This window comes from Caloenas nicobarica, chromosome 1 (assembly GCF_036013445.1).
Source record: "Caloenas nicobarica isolate bCalNic1 chromosome 1, bCalNic1.hap1, whole genome shotgun sequence".
Taxonomy (NCBI): Eukaryota; Metazoa; Chordata; class Aves; order Columbiformes; family Columbidae; genus Caloenas; species Caloenas nicobarica.
The window spans coordinates 160,334,036-160,358,103 of NC_088245.1; the positions used below are offsets into that span (position 1 = coordinate 160,334,036).

General features: G+C 39.0%; 1 protein-coding gene across 1 annotated transcript in view; it reads right to left on the reverse strand.

The window, feature by feature from the left end:
- Positions 1–710: 710 nt before the first annotated feature.
- The window catches only part of RAP2A (RAP2A, member of RAS oncogene family), a 33,210-nt gene continuing 9,852 nt past the window's right edge, over positions 711–24,068 (reverse strand). Inside the window, exon 2 of the mRNA XM_065641751.1 lies at positions 711–4,688. Within this exon, the coding sequence (XP_065497823.1) occupies positions 4,451–4,688 (238 nt within the window). The 3' untranslated portion in view covers positions 711–4,450. The remainder of the gene's footprint in view (positions 4,689–24,068) is intronic.

Sequence of the window (24,068 nt, forward strand, 5' to 3'; positions counted from 1 at the left end):
AAAGAGGGTGTTTTAGTGATACTGGTGTGACTAAAATGTAACTGCTGATCAGTACAAATTAGCTAGAATAATCCTGTTAGCATTAGCTCAACTGCTCATTTATAAATCTCTACCGCACTAATTGTATTTGAGGTTCTTTCTAACACTAACTCCCTTTGTATGGTGCTGAAAGCCTGCAAAACACTCATCAATTGAACAGCTGATATAACAAACAATCCTTTCTGTAACCCTTTGCAAGCGCAGTGTTATAGAAGTAGTTCTGTGTATTAATTACACAATATATTAACCAAGTTTGTATATAATTTATTAATTTTACAATAAGCATTATTCTCTAGCCATAGAGTCATATCTCATCAAATACGACTTACTCATTTTTGTCAATGTATACCCCTCTATGAAAAGAAGTAAACAAGAAAACCCTTTCCTATGGTTCTTGATCAAGCTTATAAGTTAAATCACAATATGCATCCATCCATAAAAAATGAAAGTATATTTGCTTTTCACTTATTGCTATTTAATTTGTACCAAAAGAGCATTTTGGCAAGAAATACTTAGGTGAACCGCAAACAGTTGACAGTGTTGTTTGAAATTCTTGGGTAGCCTTAGACAGCTTTGGATGAACTTTTTGACCAAACCAAAATGGACAATACAGGAAATGCAAGGGAGGTTTCATTAAATAAATTTATTTGTTAAAATAATTTAACTCCAAATACAACTGCTGAGTTTGCATTGAGTTCTATGTACAATTCTTGTTTTATTTGAAACATCAAGGTTTAAACAACTGACATTGTTACAAAACAAATTGTTGCCCCATTTTAAATTGCCAGTTGTATTACAGCTCAACAATTAACTGTGAAATACATTAATTCACCCCTGGGAAACTCCAAATCAACAGCGTTAAGCCTGATTTCAGAACCCACTTCAGTGTCTTCTTCAAACCCTGATCAAGAATTAACAGATGCACAACAATGCAGATAAAGCCTCCTGCAGTTGTCAAACATTTGCTTTTGTTGCGGAGTTTCACAATTAAAGCCCAACCAGTGCTTTGATGGCACACTGGTAAAAAAAAAAAAAAAAAAAAAAAAAACATAAAAAAAACCATGCACAAAACCCCCCAACCAAATGGCTGACATCTTTAGGCAACATTCTATACAGGAAAGCAAATACCAGTAGTTTTCCCACAGAAAAGTAATGGCAACTGTAGCACTGGGGTTAGGGAGAGGCTAGAAACAGAACAGAAAGTGTCACCAAAAGTTTTTTTGATGCTCTGAAAGGGCAGGCCGGGGGACGGACATGACAGGGGGGAAAAAAAAAATTGAAACAAAACCCAACGCAATTATGTTTAATACTCTTGATCTGATTCTGGTTTGTTTGCTTTGACTAGTTTTTGTGTGTATTTTTAACAGAAAGAGGAAACAGTTGCTCTCACTATCATAGCTTAAAAGAATAAAAGTTGCAACGTTTAAAAAAAAAAAAAACCACAACACATTTGGAGAAATGCTGTCTTTGTAGAAAAGTACCAAGCTCTACAAGAACAGCCAAAGGAAAAGTGGGTCTTTGGAACAAATAATAATGTTTTAAGGCATGTTATAAGAAACTTTCAACCGCTATAATTGGTATAATCCTACCAGGGTACAAATGAAACAGTGACCCAAGACCAATGACACCTGTAGGGCAACCACACAGCTGCTCCATGGGTCACTGGCCTCCCTTTCCGCTACCCCCAATAATTTGAAAAAAATCTCTGTCGAGTGCAACTGTCATTGATTCAAGCTCCACTATCTTCACATTAGTGGAAATACAAATAGTGCATAACTACTCCCTCAGAACTATACAACGAAAAACAACACTTACACTTTCCCCCCGCCACGTTGCGTGGTAGCTTACATACGGCCTAGGTTTTTGAAAATATAAGAGTGTAATTAAGAACAAGACTGGGAGATATTTTCATTAATATTTTCTGTTAAAAAATTTACTGCGCAATTTTCCCTATACTAAAAGCCCATCTGTTTTGCATTGTGAACTTAATGTTAGTCTGTTCATATTCTACTTCATGCCATTTTCTTGGTTGACGAACAATCTGTGAGGTAAGATTTTAACATCTCTGTAAACAACATTGCATAACATACACTTCCAACTCAGTTTCAAATTTGGGGTTGTTTTGGGGATTTTTTTTTTGAGTGCTTATGCAGTGGATCTCGCACTGACAACTGTTTTGCAGACAGGTTGCTCAATAAACCGTTTCCCAATCTAGATGTTTTATACATCAAAATATCATTAATTCAACATCTTGCATCTTGATTAAGCATGTCGGGCGGGGGGTAGAGAACATTCATACCAACTAGTTTAGGCATATCAGTTGTGTGACTCAGAGGACCAAAGTTAAAAGCCTAAGTTTGCTATATAGTCAACGGAAAGAGGTAGGTGCCTCTAAGGAGGGCGATTCAGAGCACTCAAAATGGGCATTCAGATGCCAGAAATAAAGGGTGTGCCTATCTCCCTACGAGAACAACGTAGAGTAATGAAAGCTCTGCCAGGTAGGTGGGAAACGGGCTACACTGACGTTCTAGTAAGGCTTAATGTTTCGTGACATCTAATGCCCTTGGATACATTGGTTGTGGGAAGGTCTTAAAAGACTAAGGGCAGAGATGGCCCGTTCTCTTCCATTAATGTGATTTCCTTTAGCAATCATCCACTGAACGAGAATTCAAAATGTTAAGGATACTTCAGGATGAAAATCTGCGAGGCGTTTTGTACTCAAGTTTCCTTTGTGGCAGATGAGAGCGTTTTTAGGAAGTTCTGCAGATGGAGGCAAAACTCTCGAACCTAACTCCAATTACAGCATTTCTAAGGGCCATATACACACACACATACACGCTCAACACACACACACCCCAGCACCTCGGTTTTCACTCATTTAAACACAAGGAACTACACTGTTACTGCACAAGATTGAAAAACTAATAAACACATGGTGTTATTTAGACCACAGGCTCAGTGACTCTGTATTTTTATGGCCAATTTTAGCTATAAAAGACCCAGCTCAAGACAATCTTTCCAGCATTTAAAATCTAAACATTGTGATTGAAAACTCTTCTATACTTTGATTGTAAGACTTCGGAATAGGTATTTCTGTGCCATTAGTCATGCAAATGATAAATACTTCACTGCTATGAAACTAGCAAGTCAGAGCTCGAGCATCCTTTCAAAATAAAATATTTGCTCCCACCATTTAACACTCCAATAATTGGGGCAACCTTTGAATAGTGTGTCAGGCAATTAAAGAGCCATTTCCACACTCACCTAAGGAATTACAACCGTAACTATTTCACCTCTGAACCAAATGACTTCACATGGTTATTCAGTTTAAGTTTTCAACATTAAAGCTATCAAATAGCAAACTTGATTTTCAAAGGTTAGTTAGGGATCACACCAGAGAACGTAGCCCTTCAAGGCAAGAAAAACTGTTGTCTTTAACAAACTTAAAAATGCAGGATGTTCATACTGTCCCACGAGGTTTCTGCAGAAGGGAATATATGGATGCAACATGGCTTAATTTTCCTTACAAGATGGTACTAGTTAATCTATTAAAGTGTTCCTTGTTAGTAAGGCTCAGCAATTTTTTTTTCATCACAGTTGCTTCCTCCTGGTTCAGTAAAGTGATAAATAAAGATGCTTCCTGCTTTGTAAACAGAGGGTTTGTTTGGCTTTTTGTAGACCAAAACCTGAAGTGATCCTCCATTTCTGAGCAGCAAAATGAAAGATTTAAAACATTCCAATGCCAGACTCTTTCTTCACCTGTCATTTGTTTTCAGATCTTGCCCCTCATTTCACACACTGGTGCAATGTTTTCTATTTCAAGATGTGGGATAAAGTGTAGAAATAATAGCATCGATTTTGAGAAGAATCCAAAATAGATAGGTCTCTGGTAGCCTCTTACTCTAACACTGTTGGAAGTTCTGGTGAAATCAACATATTTGACTGAACAAACTTGGCCACAAGCAATAGGGCACGTCCTGAAGCACGGGAATTGGACACCGAAAGACTTGGCTCTCCTTCCACGCTCATGCTAGTTGTGAATGGTCTTCAGAGATATTCTCTCCACTGTGTTTGTTTCCCATCTCCAAAAGCTGTCCAGCTTCTTGGTAAATAGTTGCCGTGGTGCTGTCTGACGTGACAACACATGTACGCTTGACCGGAATGACCCTGTAGATCAGCTGGCTATGCCATAAAATTGCAGGTGCTCAAAGGGAAAAACGGGTGAGATGTGGTCATTTAACCCAATTATATTCAGAGTCAGTGATTGACTTCCAATGCTCAGCTCTGAGTTAATGTTGCTACTTCACTACAGATGTATTTCAAGTGACCCACAAACCAGGAAGTGAAGTAGACGGTTTTACCACCTTACAAAATTTCTGCAAATTAAGTCCAGGTTAGGTCATTTTTAATGCTATTGTATATTACACGCAGAACAGCATGGATCATCTTTGTCTGGCTGTGCTGCATAGTTCATTTGTCTAACAATTTCCGCAAAGAGCTCATCCACCATTGTTTTACTTTTAGCAGAGGTCTCCATAAAGGGACAGCCCCATTCTTCAGCTAAGGCTCTGCCTTCACTCGATGATACTTCTCTCTCACTTTCCAGGTCCACTTTATTACCAACCAGAATTACTGGCACCTTCTCATACCTACAGTTTAAAAAAAAAACACGAAACAAAACAATTATATTTTAAAACTGGCAACATTCCAAATGTAAACATCCATTGTATTTGCAAACAGTACAGACCCAACAGGAAAGAGACATTTGGATGATTTTAAAATTTTATGTTGAAAAAGTGCTCTGCATATTTCACATTCTAGCAACTCGTTGCTTATCTTCCTCTCCACTCTGAGCTTTCGTAAAGTTCTAGGGAATGCTTCCTCCTCTGAATTTTCCTTCCTGCCAGGAAATCTGCCAGGAACACTTCCACAATACAAAAACTAGCAATATAATAACATTTTTTTATGTTGGCAATTTCAGTTAGGGTGTAAGAACAGGATGGATGTCCAGCCCTCCCCTCAACATTAGGTCCTCCTTCTCCCTGAACAGGTATCATATTGTATTTCCTGCCTGTGATAAGGATGCATCACTCTCTCTTTCAAATGTACATTTATCTTTGGTTAATATATATGGGACTCTCAGAGGAGAAATAAAATGGAGAAAACCAAAGTGTCAGTAAATTCCTTTGAAATTTCAGGAAATGTAGCCTACTTCAAGTACAGTATACACCCAGAAGTATTGTTACATAAAACCACGTATTGGCTAACAGAGAATATATAACTCTCTCTTGCAGCACTCATATCAATATGCCAGTTAAACAAGCCAAACAGAAAAAAAAAAAAGTTCCAGGCAATACTATCACAGTTCTGCCTCATAATCAACTTGGACAGCACAATATGTCATATAAGCTATGAAGGAATTTATTATTTTGCACCTCCTTGTGTTGGGATCCCTGCCCTGCCTTACTTTTTTTTTCTCCATCCTCACGTGCATAAACCCTTCTTGAGACATGGAACTAAAGTGTTCAGTCAAGTTTTAAATTTCCAGATTTGCCATAGTAGAGAAGAAAACATTGGGCCTGTTTCCAAAACACTCTTATGTGGGTTTTCTCACGAAAGCAAAAAGGACTGAGAAAAAAATTGATTACGGCTTCTAGCACTTAAACGAAAAGAAACAAGATGCTTCCCTCTTAATTTAAACCTGATTTTCTGCTTCGTGTTAGCTTAGTAGTACTGCTTTCAGTTAAGTCACTTGAGCAAGACTGAGCTGTGGGCAGACAACAGTCCCAGCTGACACCTGTGGCAGCTGAAGATGTCACTGTCCTTAAGCCACCTACAACTCCTTCTCCATCCCTCCTGCCCACCCTCCCTGCCTCCCGGGAAGGGCAGCAGGGCAGAACTGGTGCATGTCCCTCAGCTGGTTGAGGGAAACATCCAGCAGTTTGGTCTCACCTACCAGCCATGATCGAACTTGGCTGTCAAGACTCGGCACTAGAACAGGGAACCTCTGCCTTCCCGTTGGCTTTACTGCAGGGATGGTGGCCTCCCCCAGAGTCGGGATAAAAGGGTAAACACTTCTCCAGCCACCTCAGCAACTCTTATGTCACCCCAGCAGTATCAAAAATTGGTCCAACTATGTCATAAGATGCAGCTGAAATTCTAAACTTTGCTATGCCTCTTTGCTAACTACAGGAATGTCATTTAATCCACAGTCTAGGGCTGTGGTCAATAATTGTTGAGAATTCCCCTCACTTTCACCATTTATCCTATCCTCGTTTACCATCTGAAGAGACACAATCCATTTCTTACCCTGTGGATACACAGTGTTTAGCACAATGATACCTTTGGAACTCCTGCAAGAGCTAAGCTGCCATTAATTAAGTACCAAAATACACACAAGCATCTTGAAATCTGTCCTCTCACGTTTAAACACATGATAGCACAGCCTTTAATTACATAAGATGGATGACATTCAAGAGATAAGACAGCAATTCAATATTTCTTTTTATCTTTATTGTTCAGATGCACATGGCCTATTGTATTTGCTGTACAGCATTAAACACCCTTCAACAAAAGTGGAATCAGGGACACCTTCACTGCACTTCTTGATATCCGCGGGCCCCAAAGCTCCCCCCGCTACCCACCACATCCTCCAGGTATTCTCTAGTTTTCCCAATTTTACCAGTGGGAAAAATGGAGAAATTCAAAGCAGCCACTTGAGAAGCATTCGGTGAAGAATTAAATGAGACAGAATTAAAGCACAAGATGACCTCTCATCTCGTTCTGCAAGATCACTCCAATTTGTTGAGAAACACGAGGAAAAAAAACAACCCCATACTTGTTGCAGATTTATAGCTAGTTCTACTGAAATATTCAAGTGCTTAAAAAGAACTCTAGAAAAGCTGGGCAAATTAATGTCTGAGGATCTGTTTACTCCAAGTACTCAGCACCTGGGAAATGGAGTGGTGGAAATAATGAAGTTTTGTACTGCAGAGCAAAAAGAAGACACAATGAGCTGACAGGATAGATGTGGAAAGTCTAATTTAATTTATTTGCACAGGACCATCTAGGAACTATTAAGTGGAACAGACAGAAGCACTTTTCTGTATTGCTTTTTTCTGCTTTTGCCTCTTGCATTTACCCTGTTCACTACTTACCTTCACTACTTAAAATGAGACGAGAATCCTACTGTCAATCGCCTTATTCACCTTATAATCCAGATTCATCCAATAACCACTTTACAACATTAAATTCCATAAGAAAGTGTATCTGCAAAACTCTCATTATGGCATCTTATCAAATACCTCCTCACAGAGCGAAAATAAAGTGGCTCTGGCAAAATACATCTTTGTATTACCTAAATTTTGATTAGTCAAATTTACAGAGAAAATACTTTTTATATATGTATATTCTGTGTGACTATATAAAAAAAATATAAATATAGAACTATATACTTATGCCTGCCTATAATATATACATAATATAGGCAGTTTTTATGTATGTACACACACACATAGATAATCATACAAATTGTCTTTCTACATACAAAGGTCAGTAATCATTATCTAGAATAATGGAAGTTGGACTATGGCAAATAATTGGAAAACAGTCCATGGATACCAAGGAGAATACAGGCTCCAGTACAGGCTTATGAGCTCCAGTTCAGTATCAGACCCCAGCCAAGCACTGGACAGCCAAACCAGACAGATGTCTGCGAATTGTGGTCTCCAAACATGACGATGACCATGACAAGGGATTGACCATGTGTGAAGTAACAGGCCTTAACAGAAGCTGTGTGGCTGCACATAGTGGGTTCCAGCCCCTACTTGTCTTCATCCAAGGCCAGGTTGGACGGGGCTCTGAGCAACCTGATCTAGTTGAAGATGTCCCTGCTTATTGCAGGGGGATTGGACTAGATGACCTTTGAAGGTGCCTTCCAACTCAAACTATTCTGTGATTCTATGATTCAGAGCACCTAAGGGTCTCCACACCGTACTCCCCAGCTTTCACGTTCAGGTAACACACCATGGAAGCTGTAGCTCTCAACTAAAGTTCTACAAGCTCTGAAGTCCAAGCTGGCTCTCCACCCTTTACCTCCCAACACTGCCAGAATTTACTGCCTCAGTTACTATCCTGGGCAAATTTATTTCTGATGAGTATGAGGAAGATCCCTGGTCCAACGCTCTCCTTACCGCAGCTGCTGATCTTTTGCTGGAGGTGACTTCTGCCTGCTCCTGCAGGCTCCACTTGGTATCTGCAGAGCTTCAGATCAGCCAGATGTTGGCACAGCCACTGCTGAGGTGGTGTGTAGCAGCACAGGGCCGCAATGGGGAAGGGTGATTTCTCAGATGTGGTGGAATTACACTATTCTCATTAAATTTGAAGGGAAGAACATACCTTCCCCACTTTTTTTTTCCCCCACCCTGTTGAATTGCAGTGACCCAACAGGAAAAAAGCTTCTTTACAATGGAAATAAATGCCCAAGCAGCAATGCAGAATCCTTCCATACAACCAGAAAAATAAAATACAGGAATTCACAAACCCTTCCGAAAGCTTCAAGTAGGGTCTAACCTACTCGAAAATAACTTTTAGCATAGCAAAAGATGCTAAACCCACTTACACCAAAGTCCCGAGAATCCAGACTGCTTCTGCCATTGCAGGATGTGTGCAAGGGCAGCTCAGCCCATGATGGGAGCTGGGCAGAGGTCTTGCCTTTCAGGGCAGCCCATCTCCCCCTGCCTGGCCCCTTAGCACTGGAGAAGCAGCACATTCTGCTCCTCCTTCCCAGAGGGGGAAAGTCTTACTTTTTCAGGACCGCTGAAAAGCTTTGAGCAGCACTGATCATTGCTAATGAAAAGCAGGATGGCCACCTGAAAATGAGAACTGCTGCCAGTTTCCTCTGTATCAGCGCAGCGCAGTGTGTGTTCCAGGGCAAAGATCACAGCAAAACCTGGAAGAAATAGACTCAAATGCAGCATGGGAAGGCTTGACTTCTCAAGACCTCCTCAGGAAGAAATTTTTGCAAGACCATTTACACGTGTTTGCAGAATATGTTTAAAGAACAAAGTGCTTCACCCTGTTTAAATGATCTCACTATCTTAGGCTCCAAGGCAACAGATACTGAGTGGAAACTCCTGAAGAGACAAAACGACTGCAGTCATTTATAGCCCCATGAAAGACACCGGTGCAGAGTCAAATACCGTCATATCTGGGATATCATTACTGGCAAGATACAGTCATTGCTCCATAAAAGACAACCAGCATGTATGTTCTAGTCCCAGATAACTATTCAATGCTAAAACCCAGCCTGTTATCCATCTTTAACAAGCTTCTGGGACTAACAGGCCACAGTAAATCCCTCAAGCTTTCCTGAGGATGGGACACCTCGGCCACATGGAGTCAATAAATACACAGACTTTAAATGTTTTATGTGGCCCAGCATTGCATCACTGACTACACAGCCTTAGGTACCACACAGCGATAAATAGTTTCTGTATTTTAATCTTACCTCACACTGCACATACATCTTCCACATTTCTGTTTAGACTAGACAGGTATACTGGGAATAACAGCTTAAAACATTTAGAAAGCCTCAAGATGAATGGTATGTAAATGATCTGCAGAGATTTTTACCTGCTATGTTTTCTACCTCCAACCTTATTCAGAGACAGAGAAACATGGGCAGTACCTGACATCACATCCGAATCTCTTTTACAAGGTACTTCTCAGGTTTCTTGATAGAGCTGTCATTGGATAAAGATAAAAATCAAAAGATGACGTGCAGTGTATATAATAACAATAAAGTAATATAATACAAATAAGATTTAAAAGTGTATAAAGACAAAGAATAAAAAAGAAAAAAAAAAAAGCGTGCCAAAGCCAATAAACTGATCTGATTCCCTTAAACTGCGCCAAAGATTGCCCAGTATCCCGAAACTGGGGGTGGCAGGGAGAAGAGAGCTGGACCAGTACAGGAGAAGACATTAAAAAGTTCAGATGGGTTCCTGCTTTCTAATTTCACATTCTGGAAGTGTTGCATCTTTTCTAGGATTTCTGACTGAGCTTAATATCAGAGGCAAATAGGTTCAACTAAAATGCAGAAACTCTCTGTATAATAAAAAAAATTAAGAGAATTAAACATGTTCTTAAAGGCTGTTTCTTATAAGTAGCTTAAATCCTATTGAAATTTATGGAAAGATGTATGATTTCTAGCTTTACATGTTAAATACAGGGACCACAGAAATGTAAAGGTATCTATCCATGATGACCACTCCTAATCACAAAAGGAGTCTCCAGTACTAAACCACCTTTATTACCTTCTTCTACACACAGGGTATCTTCCCTTCTCTTTCCCTTTTTTTAATGAATGTATTTCTGGCATTTTTGATAATATTTCATAAAGGAAAGTAATTCAAGGGATAAAGATATTAGGGACAATGATGATGCAAATAATACCAGAAGGTCAGTAAAAATAATTATTCTTCATTTTAGACTTACAAAAAAATTGTGGTAAGAATCCTGCCAAAATACACAGTAAAAGAATTCTGAGCAATATGAAATAAAGTATTAAAAATAAGTTAAATTTATTAGATTGTTTACAAATTAATATGTAAATATTACTAAACATTATTTTGTAAAGTAACTTGCAAACTTTGATCGCCTACAGTTAAATGTGTCATAACTTGAAGTTTCCTCATCTAGAGAAAGAACAAATGGAATTATCAAGACTTTTTCTTACCCTGTTCACACAATTCCTTGGATGTTTAATGCCGAAACCTCGATAGTTAAAACTCACATCAGCTTCAGAGGATAAGAAAAGACACAGTGTTCCCTCGTCTGATTCTGAGCCTCTCAAACACCAGGGGAAGATGAAGCAAAACCACAGAATTGTCAAGGGGAAAACACACAATCTTAACCCTTTGTTGAAAGCTTCCAATTCTTGAACCATAGCAGCACGAAAGAAATATAACGTACTTCTAAAGCAATTACTACGTCATCTTAATAAATTTGGGCAGAGAAGTCATTTCGCTTTTTCCAAACCCTGATATTCCTTGTATTTTGGTAGCTTTAAAAAGCAACATTATCAGTTAAATCAACAGCAGGGGCTCAGTCTGCTGAGCTGTATCTTTTTCCATGGAGTACTGCAAACACACACACACGAAGATGTGCCTATACCTGTATATATGTATAAAATATGTCAGGAGATACATAAATCTAAAAATAAGTCAGTTTCTGCAAAGTTTGAGCACTTTGCTCTCTAATGGAAATTATTATAGCTTCTCAGGTTAATCCATACAGAGCAGCTGTAAAACCCCTACTGTTCTGATCCAAACAAGTCATTCCAGTTTACCTATTGCATTTAATATTCAGTTTTGTAAGCTATATTGTGTAAGGATTTAATTACTTGAGCAACAACTCCCAACTGAAAAAAAAAAAAAAAAAAAGTCTTAAAATCATTTTTATTAATGAGTAGATGTTAAAGAGCTTATTGGAAGTCCCACTGCAATTAGGTGGCTGAGTCACGAAGTATTTTGCTTTAAAGAACAGTGTATGGCCTAATTGCAGGACTGGGCATCTAACATTTTATTCTAGGCTTTGACATAAATTCCTTATACAGCCTTTCGGAATCAGATGGATAGACTGAGGTATATAAAGTCAAGATAATTGCACTTACTCATAGGACAGCAAATTAAATAATAATTGTAAAACAATGTGAAGAATAATATTAGAATAATAAATAACCACAACACCATATCACTTTTGAGGAGGCTCCAGAAACTATCTTTGTTCTTGTGCATGAAACTTTCTGGAAATAATTACCTTAACTTAAATAAAATACTTGAAAGCCAATTCAGTTCTGTGGTTGTTACAGTCAGTTTACACTTCCCAGTTTGGTTTCAAGGTCTAGGAAAAGTCTCCAATAACACCAGTTTTACTGAAATTGTTTGGCAGCCTCACCCTGGGTACTGTGCTTGTAAATAATCACAGGAAATAGTTGTAAAAGCCCAAGAAACAACAACAAAACCCAATGTAACAAAACAATATATATCTTTGCTTCCCAACTGTTACTATAAGCACTTTTCAGCCAAAGCACTTGCACACATTATTTCTAGGCAGCTTACAGACGAGAACTTCCAAGGGACAAGAATGATGGATGGTACTGATACACATATTCAAAGTCTATCTAGTAAACCTACATTCCTTTGCTGCAGAGGCAACACAATGATGCATATCATTTCTGCACAAAGGACACTGAAATACTTGCCAGGTTATTTCCAATCACTTCAGAGAGAAATTCTTATCTATAGAGGATCTTCTGCATCTAAGATCTCATGGGGCAACTAGAATAACAACAAACTCCGTCTACATGTACAACCTGCTTCTTCAAGTCACTGCAGATAAAGCCTATCTTCAGCTCTGTCACCTGCTTAAATGGTAAAACAGCAAATAGACCTGAAAATTCAAAAGCCTGCCAACATGCCCTATGGGAGAAGAGTTCACTATTCAATAGAGGGAAGCCCTAAAGAAAAATCCTTCATTACCAAGGGGAGAGTGACACACGGAATTATTGATTAGTCAAGTGTTAATTAGTTAATTCCTTGTATCAAGAGGGAGACTTTTTCCTCAGCAAGTCTGCAGAATTCCACAAACATTTAAGCTACACTACATCCAGTGACCAGTTCCCCTTGCATAAAGGCGCTGGTGCAGGGAACGAGAGGCAAACAGCACTTGGAGCGCTGGGGGTGACAAGAAGGAGCCTGCGACAGGAACAACAGTAGTTGTCATCTGCTGCCATGATAGATGCTCAAAAGCCTTCACAAACAAGAGGTTGGTTTTCACCTTAAACTGGGCACCTCTCCCTCATATGCATCACTGCAATTCATATCTAACACTGAAGTCTATTATCAAGACCGAAAAGACTAAGTGATACATAACATCCACCTGCTTAGGAGTAGGTTTGCTGTGAGTGCATCCCAACAACATTTTAATCCTTGAGTTCCCTCTCTATGCCAAACAAAATTCTTGTCTTATACAATCAAGCATCAACATCATCTTGGTGAAATTCTGAAGTGCTGGCCACATTTAGCAACTTAGAAACACTGGAATTTTCAAGTAAGAATTTTCTATTCCCTGGTATAGTTTAAGAAGCAATAACCACAACCTTCAATTCTGTATGAAATGCAAGGCAAGTGTTTTACCTGACTTCTGTTGTGACTGATGCCCTTGTTTCTAAAAGCAACAGGAAGATCAGAACATCCTACAAAACTGACATGCTCACAGGTGCACTATTTCATTAGTTGCTGTCTCTATACTCAGTTTTCATTGAAAGACATCTACTTGTCAAGAAAACCATGAACAGATTATGAGGCACAATATGGTTGCTTAAGTACAAAGTTCTTGCTCAAAATTTCCAGAGACTAAAGTCGAGCGCCTAATTTTTCTGAAAATTGCTGCTCCTAGCTGTAGGAATAGCTCAACATCTTGGAAATTAGGCCCAATATTTAAGTATTTAAACTTTGGATCTGTAATTGAAAATTATTCTTAATGACTATTAGTTTTCTGACCTCAAATATTTTTTTAAGCCATATGCCATGCTAATCTATTAATGTTTATACCAATATAATGACCATGACTGGATACGTTAAAGTTTTCAGTACCTACCAAATGTACAACATATGGAAGATACTAAAATTAAAGACTATCATCTATCTTCTATTTATATTTTAAAGTCTTAAATGGAGACAATTCTTTAAAATGAACATTTTTTTCAGACATAACCACTTGTATTAAACTTTATCCTCTGATACCTTGCAGAAAACACATTAAACTTCAAGTGAGAAAAGTGCTGACACATGGATTTAAGAGATGCAGGTTCAGTTCCATACCCTGCTTCAGACTTCTTGCACAATTTCCAGCAAGTCCCTTGAAGCCTGTACCTCTGTTCTCCATCTGAAGAAAACAGTTCTCAGATTTAACCTCAGAATGCTTACAGCATGTAAACAACTCTGAGGCCTTCCATCCTTCATGATGGAGGCAACCTGAACATCCTGAAGGATGCACCAGCAGTTTTGCTTGCTCTTCAAGAGAAAAACATCCCAGATCCCAGCTGTTCTCAGCGGCAGGCTATGCAACACCACAAATCTTCAGGTTTTCTTTACAAGCATTGAGAACAGATACATTAGGGCAGATTCTGCACCAACACCAAGCTTGCAAGCAGAAAGAATAAAGCTATTAGACTATGTGTGCCTCAGAGTAGGAGCAAGAACACCAGCATGGGGGACAAAGCCAAGGTTGTTTCCTCACTTCAGCTCCCCTGGCTTGAGCAGAACCTGCAAGGGCTCACAATATCTTAGAACATATGCTGACATTGAGGGATTTCTCGTCCTCCTTGCTTCTCTGTACAAAACTTCTACACAGTCAAAAAGCCTGCATATTCTGATGATGCGGGCTTGAATACATCCCTGTGCAAAGGCAATGAGAAATGCAGACACCTATTAAAAGCAATATAAGCCTCCTGCACATCATACAGCAAATCTACGAATTCTGTTTTATATTTTAATTTATTACATTGTTGTGTTCAATCAACTTAGTGACCCTAATACACGTTATCAGTTATCTATCAATACATGCTTTGTCACAGGAAGTTTCTCTCAGAAGTATATCTGTTGACATGAAAACCTTTAGATTAATTACTGTAATATTTTGAAATATACTGTAAACTTACTGCACAAAGAAGCATTGACAAAAGTGGAGAAGAAAAGTGACAAAACAGATTTGTACCAATTCAGATATGCCGAAGTTTATGCCTGTAGCTGGGTTAAAGAAAAATCTTTGAGACAAAGATATTGTAAATATTCCATCTGTAGAAGCTGAAGCAGCATCCAGCCCTTCTATAAAGCACAGAATCTAGCAAGTAATTTATGAGGACAACAATTCATGAGGTCAAGTTTCTAATAGATTCAGTCAATGCTGACATCTAAAGCTCTAGTTTTTCCTTCTGCCTACAACTCTTCCCCTCACTATTCTTCAGTCCATAAAAAGGGTTGAGCACATGCCACAGTTTCTTCCACAACTAGAGCACTGACAGGGTGTCTTTCCCACCAACAATTCACCTAGAACTTAAATAGTTATTTAGATTTGTAATTTGTTCCAGACATCGAACCACAGAAGCCCTAGGGTGGGAAAGGACCTTGGTAGGTCTCTAGTCCAACCCCCTGCTCACAGCAAGGTCGGCCAGAAGACCTTGACCAGCTTGCTCAGGGTCAGTCTTGGCAACCTCCAAGGACAGACCTCCCACGACCTCTTTGGGAACTTGTCCCAGCGTTTAATTTAGTTTAACTTTGCCACAGAATTCAAAACTTATTGGCAGGTAACAGAAGAAGATGAGACAAGAAGACAACTGAGTTGCATAAGGCTTATTTCCATAGAAAATAGGCTGAGAAACAAATGCCAAAGCTACACAAATATTTATAGCTATTCGGTTATATAGAAGAACTCATCATCATACTTACAGGACTCAATATAGACATATATCCTAGCATTATGAAAGCAAAGTGAATTAACCAGATTTTACAGAATTAACTAAAGCTCAAGCCTAAATTAATGACAACTTCAATCTCTTTATCCTTGTTTATTTGAACTATAGAAAGCAACACTTTTTAGTGGATACACAAAGTAAAAACTTTGGCTACCAAAATAGTCAAATGCATATGAATTTTAAAGGGCCAAAAGACTACAGTGAACTTCAAAGTGAACATTCTCTTACATTCCTTTAACTAATTTATAATCACTAATAAAAATCCCACTGCAAAACTTATTTAAACTATGCTAATAGGATTTTCTCTAGCTCATTAAAATTACACTTTTACAGTCTTCAAGAGTAGTCCTAACAATTAATTAAAAACCTTTTCAGCAGCATCACCTGCTTCCAAAGGATTAGAGTTTGGGAATGATTGTGTCATGCCATCCAGTCAGAACTACACAAAAGCAACAGCTTCTCCTCCACGTCAAGGTAAGAGCCTCCCCACTCCAAGAAGACAGAGCTGCTGACTTTCAGCACTACCCAGATTGAGCCTCTGAAAAACATATGCAAGCCTGCATCACAAAATTCACCTCTGACACTTTGATTGCCATTATCTGGTCTGTAGAACTGAGCATTATGTATGGATATGAACTGCACTTCCATAGTGGCTTTTATTTATTTGCTGCTTGAAAAATTTGACCTTTTGCAATGAGCTTAGCTTCAGGTCACTTAAAACTTCAGTAAAAGAAAAATAAGGGGATTAAGAGGCAAACAGTGTGGTATAAATTTATCCTCTCTCATTCAGTCCCCATGTAGAAGCTAAGGCAGATAGATACCAGAGCTTATATGATATCGCATAGCCTGATGAGAATGTGTGTCTAGTATGAAGCAGAGACTTCTTTGTTGCCCTAGTAACCAAAGAAGAACACAGTTTTATGTCCTTCAAGCTAATAAAAATATCCTACAATGCTTGTAAAAAATCTTTGTAAAAAAATGCCCTATTGAGACAGATGTTCCTCACAACGGCACAATTAGGTTACAACACTGGGTACTTTTTAGAAGATAGACTGTTTTACAGGAACTCTAAGCCAGTGGCCATGCTGGTATTGTGAATCAATTTAGGAGAAAACAGTGCAAGTTCTACCATTTTCTCATTTACTTTGGAAATAGTACTACGACTATAGTTCAAGCCCTCTTTTACCAAAAAAAAAAATTGACACTAGCAATGAACAACCAGATGTGAATCTGAAGGTCTTGACGAGTTTCATTAGCAGATACTCTCAAAGCCTCTTAATTCCTGCAGAGTTTCTACGGGAACATTTGACTTCTAACTTGGGGAAAAAAAAAAAAATCTGCCAAGACTTCAGAAAGCTGGTCACCCTTATCTTACAGAATTATTTATCTAATTACCATAAGCCTGGTTTAAATAATTGGGATGTCTGAATGAACAGAACACCATGGTTTTCTTATCCACAGTTTTCAGAAGTTACCACCATCTTTAACAACTTTATAACTCTAGAAATTTGATTCAAAAATAGCACATTAACTAGTTAAGTTAAACTGTTTCCATATCTAAATATGAACATAAAAGAAAAAATAAGAGCTTCCAAAATCTTGTGAGTTTCTTTTTTTTTTTTTTCTTTTTTTTAAAATAAGTTTTAGTTTATATTCAAGTATAAAATACTGTCTCCCAGAATACTACCTCTATAAGGTGACTATAAAGTTTGATTTACCCATAACCTCTCTTCTGTGTTGAGTAGAGACTTCAGAAATAATTTTCTTAGGAACATTTTTCATTCTACCTACAACAGGTACCATTTACAGGAGAACAAAAATCAAACAACAAACGAACAAAACAAACAAACAAAACCCCCACCACACTACCACCAAACACCAGAATACTTCATTCTACATCAGCGTCCTGAATATATTGGAAGACTTGAAACTAAAGTTTAGCCATTCTAGTATCCAGAACTTTCCTACTAATAACTTGTTTACAAAATTATACCAGATATAGGGTATTTAAAACAGTAAAATCTAAACATTATTCCTTACATGTGTATACTGCAAATCTAATATTTAAGTAACTATTAAAAAGAATCCAGCTAGAATAAGGAGCTCAGCTACTCATCATCCCAGATTGTTGAGCTATTTATATTTTAACTACTGCATAAAAGTTAATTTCTTTGGGTCTACTCTAGGTTAAAAAAAAAACCAAAACAACAAAGCCCACACACGATACATGCTCCCTTTTCCCAGACGAGTTTTACTAACCTGTCTGAAGGCCTTTTTATTGTCTATGAAGATGCTTTGTGGCACTCAGTCACCTTGAAGACCATTTTAATCTTGCATAAGTTAACCCTACCAGCTATTAGGCCATGCCTGCACCAGTCAGGACACTTCCAGGACTCCATCACCACATCTCTGGGGCTTTAGGCACCTGGTTGCTTTGGCCAGTGCCAAAGCTGTGCCATCAGCAGAGTGGGTGCACCAGGGCTGGAGCCCACAGCTCCTTGCCTGTTGGCATCCCCAGGGCACTGGAGCAGCTCCACGCTGGCATTTTGCTGGAGTCCATACACCGGCTGATGGCTTGTGCCACCCAAAGGGACAGTTACTCAGCTGAACAGATGGAAAGGAGCAGCTTTGCTAGCTGGTAGAGTAAGCAATACATGCATACATGAGAGAGAATAGAAGAATCAAAACCTTCAGAACAAGAGGCTCTCTCTCTGACTTTTTTTTTTTTTTTCCAGAGAGAGAAAACACAAAGAAGCCAGGCCAACCTAAATAATTTCTCTACAATGTTGCAAATTCCCACAAGGACACCAGTTTTAATGTTGCCTAAATTATGTAAGAAACAAACCATGTGGCTTTACATTGTTTTAACTGAACTTGTTCAGAAAGACACTTACTGACAAAAGTTTCATATATGGACAAAGGTCAATTTGAACTATCTTAAATAGAAGATGATTGCAGAACCTGGTGAAACCCACTTTTTTTTTGTCCTGGCTCCTGACACCACAGGCTGGAAGACCAAAAAACCCATCTGCACATATATGCATACATTTGAGTAAAACGTACATTTTAGCTGTCTCTTTCTGAGTAAATTTATTTTCAAAAGCATTCCGGTAGGTAACGGTTTGTGAAAGATGCTAAACTATAATGTACTTTGTTTTAGTCTGAGAAACAAAACACCACCGCAATATTTAAATGTCTGTTTGTCACATTCTAGGTACAGAAAGGATGATAATTTGTATACTTAACCCTCAAAAGCAACAGTAATAATGGCAAGATAATATTTGAGAAAGTTTGGTTTCTTTTAAGAAAGAGCCTATATTTAAAGGTACCACAAACCCTAATGTCCATTACACCCTCTTTGTTGAATCACTGATTGGTAACTAGAATTTCCTGAAAATAGTCCACTAATAATTTTTTCCACATTAGCTTGTACTATGCAGAAAGGCCATTTCAATTAATATGAAGGTGTGTGTGGGGGCGTGAAGCCCAGACCGTTCCCAGTCCTTTTAATCTAACCACATCTCTTGCTGACAGACAGTCTTTTCAAGGAAGGTGTTTTGATCATCTCTGGGAGAAGAATGTAGACTTCAATTACCAGCCCAATTATCCCAGCTAGGAAGGCAATACAAATGCTTAATTTTAGAGTAATAAAGCATTTTCAAGGTGTGCCTTCTCAGCTTTCATCCAAGATTGAGCTTTCCATTGTCCCTCTCTGGCAGATGAAGTTACCATGATGGCAGTCACTATTTCTGACTAAAAACCATCTGGATGAGAATTTAACATAAGCTGAAGTTCACTGATTTCACACCTTTAGGTGATTTGTTTTCTTTCTTGGATACGCTCATCTCAAAAAGGACTTTTTTTGGTATATTTTAGCCGAATACAGTTTACTAGGGTTAGGGAAAAAAAAAAAAAAGGCAATATCCTGCAATAAGCAGGAAATCATATTGAATGACCAAGTTGATGAGAATCCATGGAAAGAATACAGGGCAAACTTTTTTCTTTTTTCTATTTTTTTTTTGTTGTTGTTTTTCACAATTCTATTTTCTTTCCTATGTTAAGTCTACAAGGTAGCAATTCTTCCCAGAGGGAAAAACTTTGTAAACCTGGGTTTTTTTCTCAGTATGTCTGTACCAGGACTAGGGATACAGCAGTAAACCCTGCAATACATGGTAAGCACCAGTTGCAGTTTAACCCAAGCCAGCAATTCAAAACCACAATAGCTGCTCGCTCACACCCTCCCCACCCCCAAATAGGTGAGAGAATTGAAAGGGAAGGGAGAAACTCGTGGACTGAGATAAACACAGTTTAATAATATAATCAAATATAAATACACTACTGCCAATATATAAAAAATGGAAAATAGAATATAAAAGATACTCAAAGCAATTCCTCACAAACTCTGTCCACACCGAGCAGCCAGTGCCAGGCAGCAGCACCTGGTCCTGAAGCCAATCCCGAGGAGAGAAGAGAGAAAAAGGCAGAAAGGCCCAGAGGCCTCTGCAAACAGCAGGATGGTGAAAGGCCCAACTAAGGGAACTCCACCAAAACAGAGCAGAACTGGAACAGGTCTCCATCTCTCTCCCTGTCCTCCTAGCCAAAAGATCCCAACTCTCCTTAAATATGAAGCATTACTCTAATGGGATGGAATACTCTTATTGATCAGTCTGGATGTCAGTCAAGCTCTGCCCCATCCATGCCACCATTCCCAGCTGCCTCACATCTGTGGGCAAAGCTCAGAATGTCCTTGGCTCTCAGACCAGAGCAATTAAAAACATTAACTCTGTCTCGGGTTGTTATCATCTTGTTCTCAAACTAAATCCAGACAACAACCGTACTAGCTACAAAACCCAGAAGTTTCTAACTGCATGGAGAAAATTAATTCGCTCTCAGTCAAACCAGCATAGCACGTCACTCTCCTTCCCTCTCACATTCCAGAGCAATCCAGACCTTTTAAGTCAAAGTATCCCAACCCCAGCTTTCCATAAACTTATTTTTCTTTTCAGAACACATCATCAGATCAGACTACCATGCTGCTTACCTTGAGCTTCTTGTGATATAATTTTTAGACAGAAAATAGTATTTTGAACATGTCCACTATAGTTCAGTAGTATGGCTGAGGGTTCATATTGTCTGCAAGTGCTAGTCACTTCCTTCCCTTGAGAAAGGGCCCTGCTTTTAGTTAAACATTCACATTATGTATCCCGTCTCTAAACCATTACAGCTGCCCAGTAGTTGAACTCTGGGCAATTACAAAACATAACCGACAGTGTAAATCAAAAAGATGGAAAGAACAGTAGCTGCCATTCATCAGGAAGCTGTCCAAGGACTGCATTTGCTCACTACGGTTCCAGAAAACCACCCCCGTACAGATGCAGAGTAAGTCCAGCAATCCTCCAATTACATGGTCAGTGCAGAATCTGAGGCACAGGGCCTGGTGGAAGCACAGTTATTTCCACAGTAACAACAGACCTTTAAGAACTCGCACTCAGAGTTGTAATAGGAAGAGCATTCCATGCCAACAGTTGTTGACAGACTCATTAGCTGATGGGTAGCAAGCATGTGACTTTAGTTGCTATGAAATCTAGTTACAGAGACCACTAGAAATAAAAGGGGTACAAGAGGTTTGACTAAAAACTGCTAGATGGTAAACAGACTCATCAGAAATTTGCAGCAGCTACAAAATAAGACAGTGATACTTCAGTAAACAGACTATACAATCCCAGATGGAATGATTATAATGTATATAGTGCCAGACTAGAGGCAAGACCACTAGATATCCATTTACACAGCCCAGGCAAAAATATCATCTGATCCATAATGTTATATTTAAAGGCAACAGAGGGTTCTTCAACCTAATCCTGTCAAAACAGCCACTCATTAACCACAACAACAGGCAGCCTAGCTCCTCCACAATTTGAATCAAATTTGGGAATATTTGGATTGAGTGAAATTCCAGAATGTGCCATCATGACTAAATTTTACTGAACACAGAGGATCAAGGAGCAGAAGGCTACCTATTCTCACATAGCCAACCTATAACAATTACTGGAGGAGATGATATGAAGATAGCCTGCTGAGCATCTGCAGCATTTAATGTTAAGGGAGGCTGCAGATATAAACTAGAAGAAACACAGAAGAGAGGCCTATGAAGGCTAATTAAGTTTCTTCATGTTTAACATTAAAACTTTGTGGACTCTCAGCAGGCTATCTTCATATCATCTGTTTATTCAGTTTCCTCCTAGGAAAGAGTCTATCATCCCTCAGACAACTATTTGTATGAGGATAGCCACCTAAGCAGATTCTACCCCAGATATAATATTATAATCAGCTATATAATGTAACCTGTGCATAGAACTCCTTTTTTAGAGAACAAAGACATCTGAAGTACAAGAATTGTCAAGGTCATGCTGTGGATGATATGATCATTAAGTCTATGTTCTACTCAACATTCTGTACTAACAAGATCCATACAAAGGCATTCAGGAATTTGCTGCTCAAAACGTAAGGAATGAAATTGATGTGAAAAAAAAAGGAGGTAAAGGGAGGAAAATGTTCTGATTGCAAATATTTCTGGACTTGAATGCAAAACTGAGGTAGGTAAATATACTGGGACTCCAGAAGAATTTAGGGAACTGTGTCCAAGAGACTGCTCCACAAAATTTCTGCCTACCCACTTAATTTCTTGACAGGCCACATCCATCTAAGGTTTTTGTCAAAACAAGGTAGCTGCTTGAAGGCCTACAGCTGTGCAAGCCCAGCTGAGCCATATATTGGAACCACAACAGCGTCACACACCTAAGTTCTCTAGGGATTTAGAGATGAGGCATGCAAGCGGCCAAGTCCCTTGAGAGCCCTAATTCACTAAACTTTGCTCTGTGAATCTAGCAACACACCAATAGCAAGATACTCAATAGCAAACACAACAGATATCACTTCCACACAAAGTCATGGGAATAAAAGCAAGTGGTGGCAATGCTGTTTCTTGCATTTAACGTAGCAGTACAGCTATTACAGCATCGATCAAGGAGGTGAAAGACCTGTACCATACACCTTCTTTAGTCATAGGAATTTCACATCTGCTTTTCCCAGAAGACTGCTCTAACCACTAAGCTGCAAGTGAGGCTGAAAAACTACTCTGCAGTCTTCCTGTAGAAGATGAGCCACTAGGAAGGCAAATACAAAGACATGAAGGCAAATTCACAAATCCGGAGGGAACAACAACAGAAAAAGATCAGGTGTACAAGCTGAAGACAGATACTAGAGACTGAAAAGGTAAGGATTTCTCAGGACTGCTTATTCACTTTAGACAAAGAAGTCACTATCCCATACAGTGAATGGTCACCAGAAGACTCCCCTAGTCCAGGTAACAAACAGCATTTCAGAAAAGCTGAACTGTTACTCCATGATGACATAATAGCTTCCATTTTTCTCCCATTCTCTCTGAATGTGTTTTGATCACTGAGAGGGTCTGCCTTTCAAAAGGAGAGATTCTACATACATAAGGAGGTAGCTCAAGTGGTTCGTTGCAACAGAACTACACACCTCAGAGCAAAGCAGATTCCTAAAGGACACAGAAAAGAAACACTAATCTATTTACCATTTATTTCTCAATGAAATGCAAGAGAAGGCTGACACTGAAAAAACCCCACAAAACCAACCAAACAAAAAACCTAAACATGTCTCCCCCAGTGCATTGCACATTCAGAACATCAATGCCAGGATTCCCTGCTGTGGACAGCATCCTGCACACTTGATACAAAAATGAAACCAACTTCTCCTACCCTCACTGTATACCAAGAAGGTTATCTGTAAAAGAACCCAAGCAGATCAAACAGACTGAAGTGGTACTGCACTGACCCCAACACTTCCTTCCCCAAACTGATGAATGCAATGGGAGAATTCATTCCAAATTACCGCTTGGATTTTGACTGTGGACTGCAGCACTAACCCAGCAGAAGGTGACTCATGCTTCTCTCTTCCAGGCATTGTAGGGAGTAACCTGCATGTCAGCTACCAGGAATCTAACCGCTTCTGAGACCAGCAGAGCAGCGAGATAGAGAGCCTGAATTTGATCAGAGACTGAGAAGCACTCAAACTAGATAGATTTTTTTTTTGGGGGGGGGGGGGGCGGGGGGAGGCAAGAGGGTGAGGGTATGAAAGGCACTTGATAAAATGCTCCAGAAGAAATAGTTCAAGGTGACCATCTTCTGCCCTCTAAATTATTTTGAAAAAGAAACTGAACCCCTGAAGTTAAGAAAAACACCTAAACCACAAAATGCCACTGTTTGACTGGTTTTCAGCAGAATTAGTACAGCAGAGCAGGGACAAATTTTGAACCTGGAGATAGAAGATTATGACTAGAGAAACCCTTTGCAACATCAAGTCCTTTTTGCAGTAGAAAGTAATCCACAGACTGAAAGCACACCTTCTTAAAAACAGTGTACAAACAGCAGTATACAAATAAGGACTGCTGTCATGTAGTTCAAAA